This window comes from Caenorhabditis elegans, chromosome I (genome assembly GCF_000002985.6).
Source record: "Caenorhabditis elegans chromosome I".
Lineage (NCBI taxonomy): Eukaryota > Metazoa > Nematoda > Chromadorea > Rhabditida > Rhabditidae > Caenorhabditis > Caenorhabditis elegans.
In genome coordinates, this window is record NC_003279.8 from 948,259 (window position 1) to 963,311 (window position 15,053).

Below are 15,053 nucleotides of genomic sequence, written 5' to 3' on the forward strand. Positions count from 1 at the left end.
TGCCAGACTGCCCCATCACGGTTTGATCTACAAAAAATGCGGGAATTTTTAGCCCAAAAATGTGTGACGTCAGCACGTTCTTAACCATACGTTGAGAGTTGAGAATTCTGCGTCTCTTCTCCCGCATTTTTTGTAGATCTACGTAGATCAAGCCGAAATGAGACACTTTGACACCACGTGCGAGTCCGTAAATTGACACCAGTGCTACAGTAGTCATTTAAAAAATTACTGCATGTCAAAATTAAAATTTCCTGTTCCCGTAATATCGGATTCAGCACGCCACCCTATGAAAATACCAAAATTGGAAAAAAATCAATAAAAATTTATTTTCACGGAAAAAAAATTGAGACCACCTTTTTGTTTTCTATCTATATAAACCCGTTGTTTTTCACAAAAAATTATTGAAAATCCTTCAAATCATATTATTAGTTCGAAACGTCGACGCGTAGGTGTTCGATCGTACACTGCCGGGAATTGCCGGTTGCGGGAGTTTCGGCACCGCCGGTTGATATCCTTCTTTGCTAACTTTTGATCTGAAAACATTGACTTTTGCTACGTGGCCGTGGAAGAGAAAACTCGGCCACTATGTTTGTTTTTGCGACAAGGGTATATGCGCAAACCTACAAAATGATCTTCAAAAAATGCGCGAATTTTTTGCCCAACAAAATGTGACGTCAGCACGTTCTGAACCGTGCGAAATCAGTCCCGCATTTTTGTAGATCTGCGTAGATCAAGCCGGACCACAAAAATATCAAAGTTTTGAATTTTTCAAAAAAAAAGCACTTACGAGGATCTAGTCAGCTTGAACAGCAAGTAAATAAGACAAAACGCGCACATGATGAAGCTCAAAAGTAGATCAAACGAGAACTTGGTCGCCGAGACCGCATTGAAACTTCTGTCAAGTGAGAGAAACGGTTGGGTGGCATCGTTCACAAATGAAAGCATGTAGAATAGTCCAGCAATCGGATAGACTGCCGCAATGACTCCGGCAAACCCATTGACATCCTGCTCATCAGAGCCCAGAAGCCGGCAGCAAGCAGACGAAAGAGCAATGGAGCTGATGAGGAATAGAATGAGCTCCCGGCAGAAGTTGAAGATCCAGTCGGTGCCCGGGCTTGCTGCTCCGATGAAGCAGAGTCCGGTGAGGGGATTGGCGGCGACGGCTTTTGCGAGTAGCGCGAGCATTAGTGGAGCCAGCGGGATTCCCAGGATGAGCATGATCACGCGGGTTCTGGAGTCGTCCTGGAAGATCATTTTTTAAAATTTAATTTTTGAAAATTTATCATGTCTGGAAAAGGTACAGGCTGACTAGACCTATTTCACGTGGTGTCAGAGTGTCTCATTTCGTCTTGATCTACCATGATCTACAAAAAATGCGGGAGAAGAGACGCAGACTTCTCAACTCTCAACGTATGGTTAAGAACGTGCTGACGTCACATTTTTAATGTACAAAAAATTCCCGCATTTTTTGTAGATCAAACTGTAATGGGACAGCACAAAATTCAAAGCCCTCACCAATATATGCGATGTCCTTGTCGCCTTATTCCACGACACACAGATCAAGAGCCACCAGAGACGTGAGCAAGTTGCCGTGTAGTAAATCAGTGAGGCCACTGAAGAACATGGAACATGGGAAAGCCCTCCGACGACGAAGAGCAGGTGATGGGTGTAGTCGGTGCACGAGATTTGGAACTTCAAAATTCTTTTTGAATGGCTCAAAAATATTGATTTTGAGCCAAGTTATGACCATTTGAAGTTGGTGGCCTAGGATTTTCCTAGGAGTATTCTAGGCCGCCAACTTTGGACAGCCATAACTTGGCTGAAAATCAAAATTTTTGAAATCTAATTTCACAGTTGAATTTAGCAGACCATGAGCTTCAATTTGACATATTTTTGTGCCTTGCCACGAAAACTCGCAGACCTACAGTAATCCGGCCAAAATTAATGTTAACTGAAAGCTCAGAGTCTGCTAAATTTAAATACAAAGTTCGATTTCCAAAATATCGATTTTCAGAAAAATTATGAAGACTCTAAGTTGATGGCCTAGCATTTTCCTAAGAGTATTCTAGGCCGCCAACTTCAAACGCTCATAACTTGGCTCAGAATTAATATTTTCGAGCAAAATAAAAAGAATTTAACATAAAATCTTGTGATCTACCGGAAACTAGATGAGCGCAATTTTAAATATCTAGGCCACCAAGTGAAAACCGTGACTCGGCTCAAAACCATTATTTCTGCTTCAACCAAAAACCAATTCATTTATTTTAATTGAAAGCCCGGTGTCGGCTCAATTCAAATACCAAGTTTATTTTCAAAATACCAATTTTCAAAAAAGCTATGAGCGTTCTAAGTTGGTGGCCTAGGATTTTCATAGATTTTCTAAGCCACCAACTTCAAACGCTCATAACGTGGCTTAAAATCAATATTTTCGAGCAAAATAAAAAGGATTTAATATAAAATCTTGTGATCTATCGGAGAATGCATTTTAAACTTTCTAGGTCACTAAGTAAAATATTCGGCCACCAAGCCTCGGCCGAAAATTATTATTTCTGCTGAACCAACAACCAAATTCTCCAAAAACTGCTTACCTGATCTTTAAACGAAATGCTCACAATATAAATAACCGATGTCGCACAAAACGAGATGCACGAGAAGAACATGGCAGTTTCCGTAAGTGAGTGGAGCATCTCGAGACGTCTAAAGTAGATCCTGATTTGTTTTTGGAAAATTAGGCCACACATCACACAATCCAAAACTTACGATAAGCCGACTATGAAGACTGATAGAATTGTTAGTATTACAGAGCTCAGCGAGAGAAACAACAAGAGTCGGGTGGCGGATTCACGGTCAGTCTGGAAATGTACTCATTTGTTACTGAACTAGGTCTACTTAAGCCTAAGCCTAAAGTAAGCCTACCTGCCCAACCTTCTGTGGGTTCGAGCACAAAGGCACACACTTTGAGGATCGATTCAGGAACACCTCATCCTGTGGGCATTTTCCGTTGAGGCGGTCGACCTCCCGTTGAATATCTTCTACTCGATCATTACCGTCGTCCTCCTGGAAAAGAAAGATGATTGATTTGAAGCTGTGTATCTAATTACCCCCGTTTGATGATATAGGACCGGAGAGATTACAATCAGATGTTCTCTGTTTTTCTCTGTTTTTTGGTAGCTAGTATAGAAAACTATAGAGTACTGTAATTCCTATTTGGGAGCTTGGTATTGTGCTATTATCAAAAAAATACAATTGCACAAATTTCTCATTGATCTACCTGTTGAACTTGACTCCGCCCCCAATCTTGTTACTGTTATTATTAAGGTAGATCAAAAACACAAGGAAGATCAAAAATAAATTACGAGAAAATTGTGCGATTGTATTTTTTTCTATAATATCAAACATTTATTGATTTTAGGACATTCTGTGATTAACTTTTATAGTTTCACGGATTTCTGGCTTCCCTCAAAAAATTGAAATGGAAGAGTTTTCGCTGAACTAGGCCATGTTGGCTCGGCCATGCGTGGCGCGTCGCGGCTCGATTTTAGTTGTAAAACTAAATATTTCCCACGCGTTGTCCGACAGGCGACTGTCAATGGAGCGCAAAAAATTCATTGAGGGAGGTTTCTATTTGGCAATGCGCTTTTGGTTTTTCAGTGATCTTTCAAAAAATTTTTCATAATTTTCAAATGATCATAACTCTGAAACTAAAATTTTTGGCAAAAAAAGTCGTAATATTGTAAAATGTTGCTCATAATTTCTTCTATACGATAAAATTTTTTCAAAATTTTACATTAAACAGGCCAATAGGTACAGCGCCCGACAACTCGCGGGTCCAAAAATTTTTCAAAAATCGTCAAAATTCGACTCGCGAGATGTCGAGCGCTAAATCTATTGACTTTATTTTTTTGAATTTTTGAAAAATTTGTTATCCAATAGAAAAATTTATGAGCAACATCTTATTAGTTAAGCGTTTCTTGCCAAACATTTTATATTCAGAGCTATACTCATTTGAAATTTTTGAAAAATCACTGGAAAACCAAAAACGCGGCAAACGATTTTTTCCGGCAAATCGGCAAATTGGCAAACTGCCGGAATTAAAAATTTCCGGCAAATCGGCAAACCGGCAAATTGTCGAATTTGCCGAAAATTTCGGCAAATTGTGGTTTTGCACTTTTTTTGGAAATTTCAGAATTCCAATTTCAAATTGCAAAATTAAACTCATCCTATGAATGTTTCTACATCTATTTTGAAAAGTAAGTAAATTCTATGAAAATATATAAGGAAAACGAGAAAAAATTCAAAAAGACATAGTTTTAAGTGTTTCCGTCTTATTAAAAAATCCCTCTAAACTTTTCCGGCAAATTGATATTCGGCAAACGGGAAATTGGCGATTTGCCGGAATTGAAAAACCCGATACTTACACTTTCTTTCGCTGCAAACTTTGCCCTCTCATCTTGAATTGCTCCTTGCTCATTTGGCCCTTTCATGCACATTTTCTCTCGATTGTTCTCCAACGGGAACTTATCACAACGAATCACATCGGGCCACTTGAAACCGAAACTTTCCAGCACTGGAAGACACTTTTCCTGGACGGAAAGACACAATGGACGGCATGGACCAATTGGGTTGGCTAGCTGAAATTTTTTTGAACGATGAAATGATAAAAATGTGCGATTCTTCTCTGATTGAACTCACTTTCTCGTTGCACATCGGGAAGTAGACGGAGCACAGGAAGAATTTGAGCTGCTCGGAGCAGACAACGGAGAGCAGGGGCTTGTAGGTGAGGATGGATTCGGAGGCGTCTTTCCATGATTCCTCGTCGACGAGATTTGGGAAGCTGGAATAAGGGCTTGTAAAGTTTGAGAAACTTGAGATTTACAGGGTCAAAAATTGCTCACGAGCTCTCCCGGTTGCCGAAAAGTTGCCGAAATTTGAGCAACCAAAAGTTGCCGATTGCCAAAAATTGTAGGGTACGGCAACTTCGGCAATCGCCGGTTACCGAAGATTTTAGAGTTCGGCAACTTCGGCAATTGGCGGTTGCCATTGCTCTCACGAAATTTCCCGCTATTTTTGGAGATTAAACAGCAAGTGCACGTGTGGGTGTCTCAAACAGGAAAGAAATCCTGGCAGGAGCCGACTTGCCGGAAATTTTCAATTCCGGCAAATTGTCGGTGTGCCGATTTGCCGTTTGCCGGTTCTCAGATTTGCCGGAAGTGTGTAGAGGGATTTTTATAAGACGGGAACACTGAAAACTGTGCCTTTTTGAATTTTTTCCCGTTTTCTTTGGATATTTTCATAGAATTTGCTTACTTGTCAAAATAAATGTAGGAACATTCATAGGATGCGTTTAATTTTGCTATTTGAAATTGAAATTCTGAAATTTCCAAAAAAATGAGTACAAAACCACAATTTGCCGGAATTTTTCAATTCCAGCAATTTGCCGATTTGTCGTTCTGCTGGTTTGCCGGAAATTTTCAATTCCGGCATCTTGCCGATTTGCCGATTTGCCGGATTGCCGAAAATTTTCAATTCGTTAGCCGTCCACCCTGGATCCTGCCATCCAAAAAAAAACGGAAATTTTTGGCAAATTGCCGTTTTTCCGCCGGCAAATTCGGCAAATCGACAATGTGCTGTTTTGCCGTTTTGCCGGTTTGCCGGAAATTTTCAATTCCGGCAATTTGCCGATTTGCCGATTTGCCGGTTTGCCGGAAATTTTCAATTCCGGCAATTTGCCGATTTGCCGATTTGTCGGATTGCCGAAAATTTTCAATTCCGGCAATTTGCCGATTTGCCGATTTGCCGGTTTGCCGGAAATTTTCAATTTCGGCAATTTGCCAATTTGCCGTTTTGCCAAAAATTTTAGGGTTCGGCAAATTCGGCATTTGCCGTTTTGCCAAAAATTTTAGGGTTCGGCAACTTCGGCAGTTGCCGGTTTCCGCACATCCCTGTCCCACACGCCCCAGGTGGAAGATGGTGGAAGAGTTTCTAGCGGGTCCATCAAGGATGGGAATCATCAGTCAACACAATCCTTAGCCGACCTTCCCAAATTCATCATTCCTTCCTTCCAAAACGGTTTCCGGTCCTTCCAACCGATTAATACCAGCCACCACCACACCACCAAACCCTCTCCTTCGAAATAGAGAACAAAGTTGCATACCCCCCTCATTTCTTTGTTTTGGAGAAAGGGGCGTTTTGTGGTGCTCGGAGAGCCTGAGGACGTGACAAGTGATATATAGACGGGCTTATACTATCTGCTCGTCCATATTTCACGCGCCTAGGCAGAGTGCACGGCGGGAGGTGGAGACGCAGGTTCCCGTCCAACTGCCGCAGAGCATCCCCTATCTGCTCCTATCAATTGTTCGGAGAGACTTTTTTGTGAATTTTGCTTTTTGCAAGAGGTCTGAGATTTGGGATTTGGGCTTTAGGCTTTAGGCTTTGGGCCTTGCTTTGCGCCAGAGAATGGAAATTTGTCCGTATTTTCCCGGCTTATATCAAAAAATGATCAACTATAAAAATATAGAAAAAGATTTTTCAAGTTTTTTGTCAGTTAGTATTTTTTGATAAAACAAAAGAGAGCCGAGATATAAGCTGTCAAAGTAGAGCAAGGGTGGTTTGATCTACAAAAAATGTGGGGATTTTTTTTCAAACTTGCTCTACTGATAAATTAATAAATTACTCCCACAAAATCCAATAAGCCTCAAACTTAAGATCCTCCAATCTCATCCCCCTCATAAAACAATAATACTAAATCACTAGATCTCCGGTAGTATATATCAGAAGAACAGTTGCTCTCCCTCTCGAACCGACTTACACTTGAGAAAAATAAATTGTGGAAGAGAAGTGACGTCATCGTAACCTACCACTTCACAAGTTTATATATATATATATATATAAGTACTAGTTAGGACTAGCTAAGACCTAATTAGAACATAGGTATGGCCTGTAAGTTAGGACCTAATTAGAACTCACTAGGACTATATATATATATATATATATATATATATATGTAAACAAGAACCCGGGCGGGTAACCCCTTACGGTCAGAGGGGTGTCCTACACCAAGGGTATGTAAACTGTGTCCCCCAGATGGCGAAGTTGAGAGGGAAAAAGTGAAAAAGCGCGCCACATGGCCTCGCGACCGTATGTTGCAATTTCAAGCAACGTTTTTGATTTATTGGAGGAGAAATTTTGAAAAAGTGAAAAAAAAGTGTGACCCCATATGAGATGCGTAATAAAATTCCCTACAAGACCTTAAGAAAACGTGGCTGGCTGGCAAAAAACAGGTGGCAATAATAACGGAATGTGTATGTGTGTGTGTGTGTGTGTGTGTGCTCGAAGAGCATAGGCTCGTAAATCGTTATAATTGATGCTGGAGGAGAAGGAGACGATGGGCCTCCAAAGTGTTACACCTGGTATTTGTTGGGAAAAATTTGGGGGAAATAGGCATTAAACTACCTAACCTAATTGAGTTTTTTCAAAGCTTATATTATTATAACTAAGAGGTGTGATAATAAATAATTAAAGAACTTTAAAATTATCAAAAACGCTTTCAAATCTGTAAAGCTGATATTTTAAGGATTTAGTACTAGTTAAAATCTAGTTGGGACCTAGGTAAGACTATCTAGAAAGTTCGGACGTAACTATTTAGGAACAGTTAAGTCTTAAGGCCTGCTTGGGTACAGGTAAAAATGTTTAGAAAGTTAGGAACTAAATAGGTGAAGTAAGTACTAGTTAGGACTAGTTAAGACCTAATTAGAACCTAGGTAAGGCCTGTAAGTCAGGACCTAAATAGGACTTACTAGGACTTAGGTAAGACTAGTTAATGTCTTGTTAGGACTAGTTAGGACTAGCTAAGACCTAATTAGAACCTAGGTACGGCCTGTTAGGGAAGATCTGATTAGGACTTACTAGGATTTAGGTAGGACTAGTTAAGATATAGTTAGGACTAGTTAGGACTAGTTAAAATTTAATTAGAATCTAGGTATAGCCTGTAAGTTAGGACCTAATTAAGACATACTAGGGCTTAAGTAGGACTAGTTAATACTAGTTAAGAACTAATTAGAACATAGGCACGGTCTGTTAGTTAAGGCCTAATTAGGACTCACTAGGACTTAGGCAGGGCTAGTTTAGTTATTGTTAGGACTAGTTAGGACTAGTTATGTACCTAATTTGGACTCACTAGGACTTAGGAGGACTAGTTATAATCTTGTTAGTAATATTTAGGACTAGTTAAAATCTAATTAGAACCTAGATATATCCTGTAAGTTAGGACCTAATTAAGACTTGATTTGCTAGGATTTAGACAGGACTAGTTAAGATATTGTTTGGACTAGTTGACTAGTTAAGACCTAATTAGATCTTAGGTACGGCCTGTAAGTTAGGGCCTAATTAGGACTGAATAGGACTAAATTTCTTGTTACGAATAGTTAGGACTAGTTAGGACTAGTTAAAACTTAATTAGCACCTAGGTACGGTCTGTTAGGGAATACCTACTTACCAGGCCTTAGGTAGGACTAGTCATGACCTAATTAGAACCTAATTAGAACCTGGGCACGGCCTGTTAGGGAAGACCTAATAAGGACTTACTAGGACTTTGGTAGGACTAGTTAGGACAAGTTAAGACCTAATTAGAACCTTGGTATGGCCTGTAACTTAGGACCTATTTAGGACTTACTAGGACTTAGGTAGGACTAGTTAGGACTAGTTGGAAGTTGGGACCTAACTAGTTAGACCCTTAATTTTGTACACATGCTTATTAATATCAATAAAAATTTTAAAAAAAAACGACTTTTTTAAGTTTAACTATATAAAACTATAATTTGGAAAATTTGCTACTTTGCTTAAAAATCGAGAAAAAACCTAGCGTTTCTATAAAAAACCATCTTGAAGTAAATTTTGAAAAAACCCCGTCATCCAACAAAAAAAAATTCACTCACCTCGTTAAGTTATACGGCAAATCGTTGCACATCTCATGATCCACCTTTTGACACCTCTGCCCGTCCACACCAATCACAAAGAGCAACAGGAGCCAGGTTACTCCGAGGTAACCACGAAATGGTCCCATTAATGATAATGGAATTGGGGGCTCACAGCCTGGGTGGGGGAAAATATTGAGAGTAAAAGAAACAATGAGAAGAAAGACGGAGGATAGGCGGGGGGGGGGGGGGGGGCACACCAGTGGCAGCACCACCACGGCCTGTCCGTTGACAAATGACCCAAACGGACGGGGGGCGGGAAGAGTGTCTGTTGTGTGTGTTGGGAGATGGCTGGCGGTTATCAGATATTTGTATGAATGGTATAGAGAAACAGAGACCAAGAGAGCTGAAAGATGGAGAGGCGAAAGAGGAAGAGAGGGGGGGGGGTGGAAGTTTTTACGAGCCCTGTAATAAATATATCGAAGCAGCAAATCATTTGATGATAACGGAGGAGCGCGGGGACGGAGACGGCAATCATCATCATTATTAGGACCAGGGGTGTGCGGCGAATTTTTGCCGAATTTGCTGTTTGCCGAGCTCGGCAATTTACCGAATTTGCCAAGCTCGGCATATTTCAAAAAAGTAGATTTGCCAAATTTGCCGAACTTGGCATATTTCAAAAAAGTAGATTTGCCGAATTTGCCGAGCTCGGCATATTTCAAAAAAGTAGATTTGCTGAATTTGCCGAATTTGCCGAGTTTGCCGAGTTCGGCAAATTTGCCTATTTAGCCGAGCACGGCATATTTCAAAACAGTAGATTTGCCGAATTTGCCGAATTTCCCGAGCTTGGCATATTTCAAAAAAGTAGATTTGCTGAACTTGCCGAGCTCGGCAAATTTGCCTATTTAGCCGAGCACGGCATAGTTCACAAAAGTAGATTTGCCGAATTTCCCGAGCTTGGCATATTTCAAAAAAGTAGATTTGCTGAACTTGCCGAGCTCGGCATTTTTCAAAAAAGTAGATTTGCTGAATTTGCCGAGCTCGGAATATTTCAAAAAAGTAGATTTGCTGAACTTGCCGAGCTCGGCATTTTTCAAAAAAGTAGATTTGCTGAATTTGCCGAGCTCGGAATATTTCAAAAAAAGTAGATTTGCCGAATTTGCCAATTTTGCCGTTTGCCGAATTTGCCGAGTTTGCCGAGCACGGCATATTTCAAAAAAGGAGATTTGCCGAATTTGCCGAATTTGCCGAATGTGCCGATGCCGAGCTCCTGTTGATTTTTTTCCAAAAATTCAGTAAAACGACACAAATTTGTTTTAAGAATTCATTAGTTTCGGTGCTCCAAACAACATCAAAAAATATCAAATTTTTCCGAATTTGTTAAGCACGGCAAATTTGCCAAATTTGCCGAATTAGCCGAGCACGGCTAATTTTGAGATTTGTCGCACACCCCTGATTAGGACCGAGAAAAGGGCCTAACATGATTTCACAATTTGAAAAATGAAATTCAATTTTTCTTGGGAAAAAAGTATGAATCTCTTCCTCCGCCCGTTTCCGGCAGAAACAATTGAACCAAACGAGCCAAAAGTGCACATTGTGTAACTTTGTTGGGGAGTGTAGATAACCAGAAGAAACAAGATGGAACTTTCTTGCGATGAACAAATTTTGGAACACTGGAGGGAAATGATTGGTGTTTTTTAAGCTTTTTAGTCAATTTTTAAAACTGTTCTACAATAGGCCCAAATAGGCCTAATAGGCAAATAGGCCAAGTAGATTAAATATGCCAAATAGGCAGTATAGGTTGAATAGGTAAACAGGCCAAATAGGTCAAATAAGCTAAATAGGCGAGACTGGTGCTCAAATACTTTTTGAACTGGTAATGTTTTTTCTTCTACACAAAAACAAAAAAGTCCCTGCTTAGTTCCGCAAAATTGTGATTTTTTTCAAAAGTTACCCATTTTTGCCACTTTTCAATAGTTTTTGATAGGTTAAATCTAGATTTTCTGAATTCAGCATATATGAATTACCCGTTTTCAACAAATTTAGGCAAATTTTTATTTTTGCCCAATTTTTTTAGCCATCTAATGACTGATTTTGGGCAAAAAAAATTTTCCTGAAATTGTACAAAACCATTAGAAATTGAAAGGCTCCTCAGTTTAAAGGCACATGAGGTTTTTCGGAGTGGGTGGCAATTGTCGTTCGGCAAATTTTTTGGTCGACAAATTCGACAAATTGCTGGTTTGCCGATTTGCCGGAAAGTATTTTCTTACTTTTCAAAATATATGTACGAACATTCAGAGGATGCTTACAATTTTGCCGGATAAAATTTAAATTCTGAAATTTCCAAAAAAAATGTGCAAAACCATAAATTGCCAGAAATTTTTAATTCCGGCAATTTGCCGATTTGCCGATTTGCCGTAAATATCAATTCTGGCAAATTGAAGATTTGCCTTATTTGCCGACTTGCCGCATTCCCTGATGTAGGCATCAAAACGACTGAACACCAAGTTTTTTTGAAATTTTTTAAGTTTACCTTTATAATTTTTAGTGCTCAAAAAGTTCCAAAATTAAATAAATTTTGAAATTTGCCGAGCTCGGCAAACGGCAAATTTGCCGCACACTCCTGTTTCAAATGTTCACCGCATATTTAATTATTCCGGAAATCCCCTCAAACATCCATCAAAAGTGTTTTCCCTGATTTGTTGACTCTGACACCGACGGTGGTTGTTCCCCCCCCCCCCCACTCTCTCAATTGGCATGTAAATGAGCCCGTATGAATGAAGTGCCTTTTGGCGGCAAAATGCATATCTCCAAGTACCATTGAATTAATCTTCCATCCCCCATTGTCTCCTTCTATATAGGGGGGAGGATGCGTGATTCTTGAAATATGCTCCAAGTGACAAATTGAGCGTGTGTGATGTATCGTGGCAGATGGCTGGCTGACAACGGATCAGTTCCAAAAACTGTATCAAACGGGGGGAAGAGAGGGGAGATGAAGGATGGGGGCAGATGGAGTCATCGATGCACCATGTTTTTTGGAGCTGTTCACTCAGATATTAGGGTATTTTAATCCCCTTTTTAAGGTCTATTTCTGATCGTAAAACTTGGTATTTTCAACTCATTTTTAACTCAAAAATTTCAAAAGTTTGAAAAATTACACAAAAACCTAAATTTTGATCTGGTTTCAGGCATTTTAGTCCCTGTTAAGCGTCTTCGATGCACCATGTTGTTGTTCAACTTGTTTAAACTTTTTAGTTCCGCATCGAGGAAAATGGAAAATAAAAAATTATTTATGTATTCAAAAACCATACTTTGATTCTCCGTAACAACGCTTTCATGGGAGGCAGGCCCGGTTTCAGGGCCTGACGCCTGCCTCAAACCTGCCGGCCTCACGCCGGCCTCACGCTTCATTTCTGCATTTTGGCGAAAAATCAAATACTTGGACATAGTGAAAAGGTGATTTTTTCGACGCGGCCGACACTTTTCGGGTTCCGCGCCGCACTATACAGGAGGCGAGGCTCGCGGCGCGAGGCAGGCGGAGGTCGCCGCAAGGCAGGCGCGGCAAGCATTTTTGTGCTTACATGGATACCCTAGTCTACACAAAGCACGAATTTCTGGCTTCCCTCATAAATTGAAATGGAAGAGTTTTTGCCGAACTAGGCCATTTTGGCTCGGCCATATCTGGGGTAGATTTGCCGTCGCGTTGCGTGTCGCGTCGCGGCTCGATTTTAGTTGTAAAACTAAATTTATTTGTCCGTGTGGAGTACACGACTTTCCCATGCGTTGTCCGGCGGGCGATTGTCAATGGAGCGCAAAAAATTCAATGAGAAAGGCCAGAACCCAGTGAAAAAGATAATTTGACAATTACAAATAATGTTTTAAAATTTTTTTTTTGTTTTTGATTTTTGGTTCTCCTTGTGTTTTAAGAACATGATGCATCACCGCTGGAAATTGCTGGATATGTAAAAAAATTATTTATGTACATATTTAAAAATCAAATCTTGATTCTCCGGGATAGAAGCATAAATCAAATTTATTACTGTAAATTTTCACTTTCAGTACATTTAATTGAAATTTTTAAGCTTTGAAGTTCAGGGTATCATAGTTTTGCCTCCAAAATCCACTTGCCCAAAAAACAAGCCTGGGAATTCCCGGCGGGGGACGATGGTTCGATAGCATCAATCATATCTGTGTGTGTGTGTGTGTGTGCAAGGCGGGGGATGAGCCGGCGCGCGAAACGAATAAATCAAGAAACGTCTCTCTTTCTGCGAGCACGGATTTTGTTGTGAGCCCGCGCGCGCGCGGTCTATAGGAGGAGAGGGGTATCATGCACTTCTAATACAGGGCATACTTCTTTCATTTCCATGTTTTTGTACATGTAATAAAATTGTTAATTAGCCAAAAGTGGTTCACATGTTCACGTCGTAAACGTCGGTTTTCAGGGTGTACTGATAATGAATGTGCTCTGTGTGGAGACAAAGAGGCAGCAGAGAGCAAGAATCAGTTAGGTTAGGCAGGTGACTTTTTTCAATTGTGACTAGGAAAAAGTATTTTGGGAATTTTTTTTTATTTTTTGGCTTCTGCCCAGATTTTCAGGATTTTTCAAATATTTACAGAAATTTTCGTGATTCTACAATAATATTTTTGTAATTTTCTCAATTTTCAAAAAATTGCCAATTAATTTTGAAGTTTCGAATGAAGCAATTGCCGAAGTTGCCGACTCCCGGAAATTTCGAAAACCGGCAATTGCCGAAATTGCCCTTTGCCGGAAATTTCGAAAACCGGCAATTGCCGAAATTGCCCATTGCCGGAAATTTCGAAAACCGGCAATTGCCGAAGTTGCCGACTCCCGGAAATTTTGAAAACCGGCAATTGCCGAAATTGCCGACTCCCGGAAATTTTGAAAACCGGCAATTGCCGAAGTTGCCGACTCCCGGAAATTTTGAAAACCGGCAATTGCCGAAATTGCCGATTGCCGGAAATTTCGAAAACCGGCAATTGCCGAAATTGCCGCTTGCCGGAAATTTCGAAAACCGGCAATTGCCGAAATTGCCGATTGCCGGAAATTTTGAAAACCGGCAATTGCCGAAATTGCCCATTGCCGGAAATTTCGAAAACCGGCAATTGCCGAAATTGCCGCTTGCCGGAAATTTTGAAAACCGGCAATTGCCGAAACTGCCCTTTGCCGGAAATTTCGAAAACCGGCAATTGCCGAAGTTGCCGACTCCCGGAAATTTCGAAAACCGGCAATTGCCAAAATTGCCGATTGCCGGAAATTTTGAAAACCGGCCACTGCCGAAATTGCCGACTCCCGGAAATTTCGAAAACCGGCCACTGCCGAAATTGCCGACTCCCGGAAATTTCGAAAACCGGCAATTGCCGAAATTGTCGATTGCCGGAAATTTCCGATCCCTGAGTTTAGCCTTTTTCAGCAAATCAAACAGTTTATGATTATTTTTTCAAAAATTGTTCTGCAGTGCTCTTGCATCACTATTGTGGCCCTCCTTTAAATACAGTACTTTCTACAGTACCACTACATCAATGATCCTTCCAGTAATGCCAACACATTGTACCACTACAGTAATCCTACAGTACCCTATACAGTACCGTCGCAATACAATTACCGTAACACTATGGAAATCTTACAATAGACTACAGTATACAAAAACTACAGTAACCCCCTTGAAGTTAGTGTAAAACTTGCAAATGTTCAACTCTTTTTTCTGATTTTTTTTTGTTAAGTTCAGAAATTGTAGAGTGTTTTTGGCTTCTGCTCAGATTTTCAGAAATTTTCGTGATTCTATAGTAGTCTTTTTGTAATTTTCTCAATTTTCAGAAGTCTGCAAATTCAATTTGAAATTTCGAATAGCTTTAAAAAACTCAAACAGTTGGCACAAATTTTCGTAGATTCATGTAGAATTTCAGCCTTTTTCAGCAAATCAAACAGTTTTTTATTTTTTTTTGTATTTTTTCAGAAATTGTTCTCACCCTCCAAAGTACTATCACGTCCTAACAGTAATATTAGCCTACCGTATCACTACAGTAATCCTCCAGTACTTCTGTGCATGCTACAGTACCCTTGCATCACCATAGTGGTGATCCTTTAAACCTACAGTACTTCTACAGTAGCACTACAGTACC

At 40.1% G+C, this 15,053-nt stretch overlaps 1 protein-coding gene across 2 annotated transcripts; it reads right to left on the bottom strand.

Moving 5' to 3' along the window:
- Positions 1 to 310: 310 nt before the first annotated feature.
- On the bottom strand, positions 311 to 9,248 carry mig-1 (Frizzled-4). Of its 2 annotated transcripts, none has more exons than NM_001026573.5 (9): positions 8,934 to 9,248; positions 4,693 to 4,834; positions 4,419 to 4,631; positions 2,917 to 3,057; positions 2,761 to 2,852; positions 2,589 to 2,709; positions 1,516 to 1,692; positions 788 to 1,242; positions 311 to 533 (listed from the first exon to the last, which is right to left on the bottom strand). In NM_001026573.5, exons 1-9 carry the CDS (start codon positions 9,059 to 9,061, stop codon positions 413 to 415), a joined length of 1,590 nt encoding a protein of 529 aa, NP_001021744.1. In that variant the 5' UTR covers positions 9,062 to 9,248; the 3' UTR covers positions 311 to 412. The 2 variants fall into 2 exon arrangements, with proteins under 2 accessions (NP_001021744.1, NP_490796.2); NM_058395.6 differs by having other exon boundaries at positions 2,589 to 2,697; positions 8,934 to 9,115.
- Positions 9,249 to 15,053: the final 5,805 nt, after the last annotated feature.

What these genes read in the sequence shown, in the direction of transcription:
- mig-1 (NM_001026573.5), bottom strand. Translation starts at nt 9,061, where the DNA reads ATGGGACCATTTCGTGGTTACCTCGGAGTAACCTGGCTCCTGTTGCTC. An exon ending in AGTTTGCAGCGAAAGAAAGT is followed by an intron (nt 3,058 to 4,418) that starts GTAAGTATCGGG and finishes TTTCTTTTCCAG; the next exon opens with GAGGACGACGGTAATGATCG. An exon ending in GTCTTCATAGTCGGCTTATC is followed by an intron (nt 2,710 to 2,760) that starts GTAAGTTTTGGA and finishes AAAACAAATCAG; the next exon opens with GATCTACTTTAGACGTCTCG.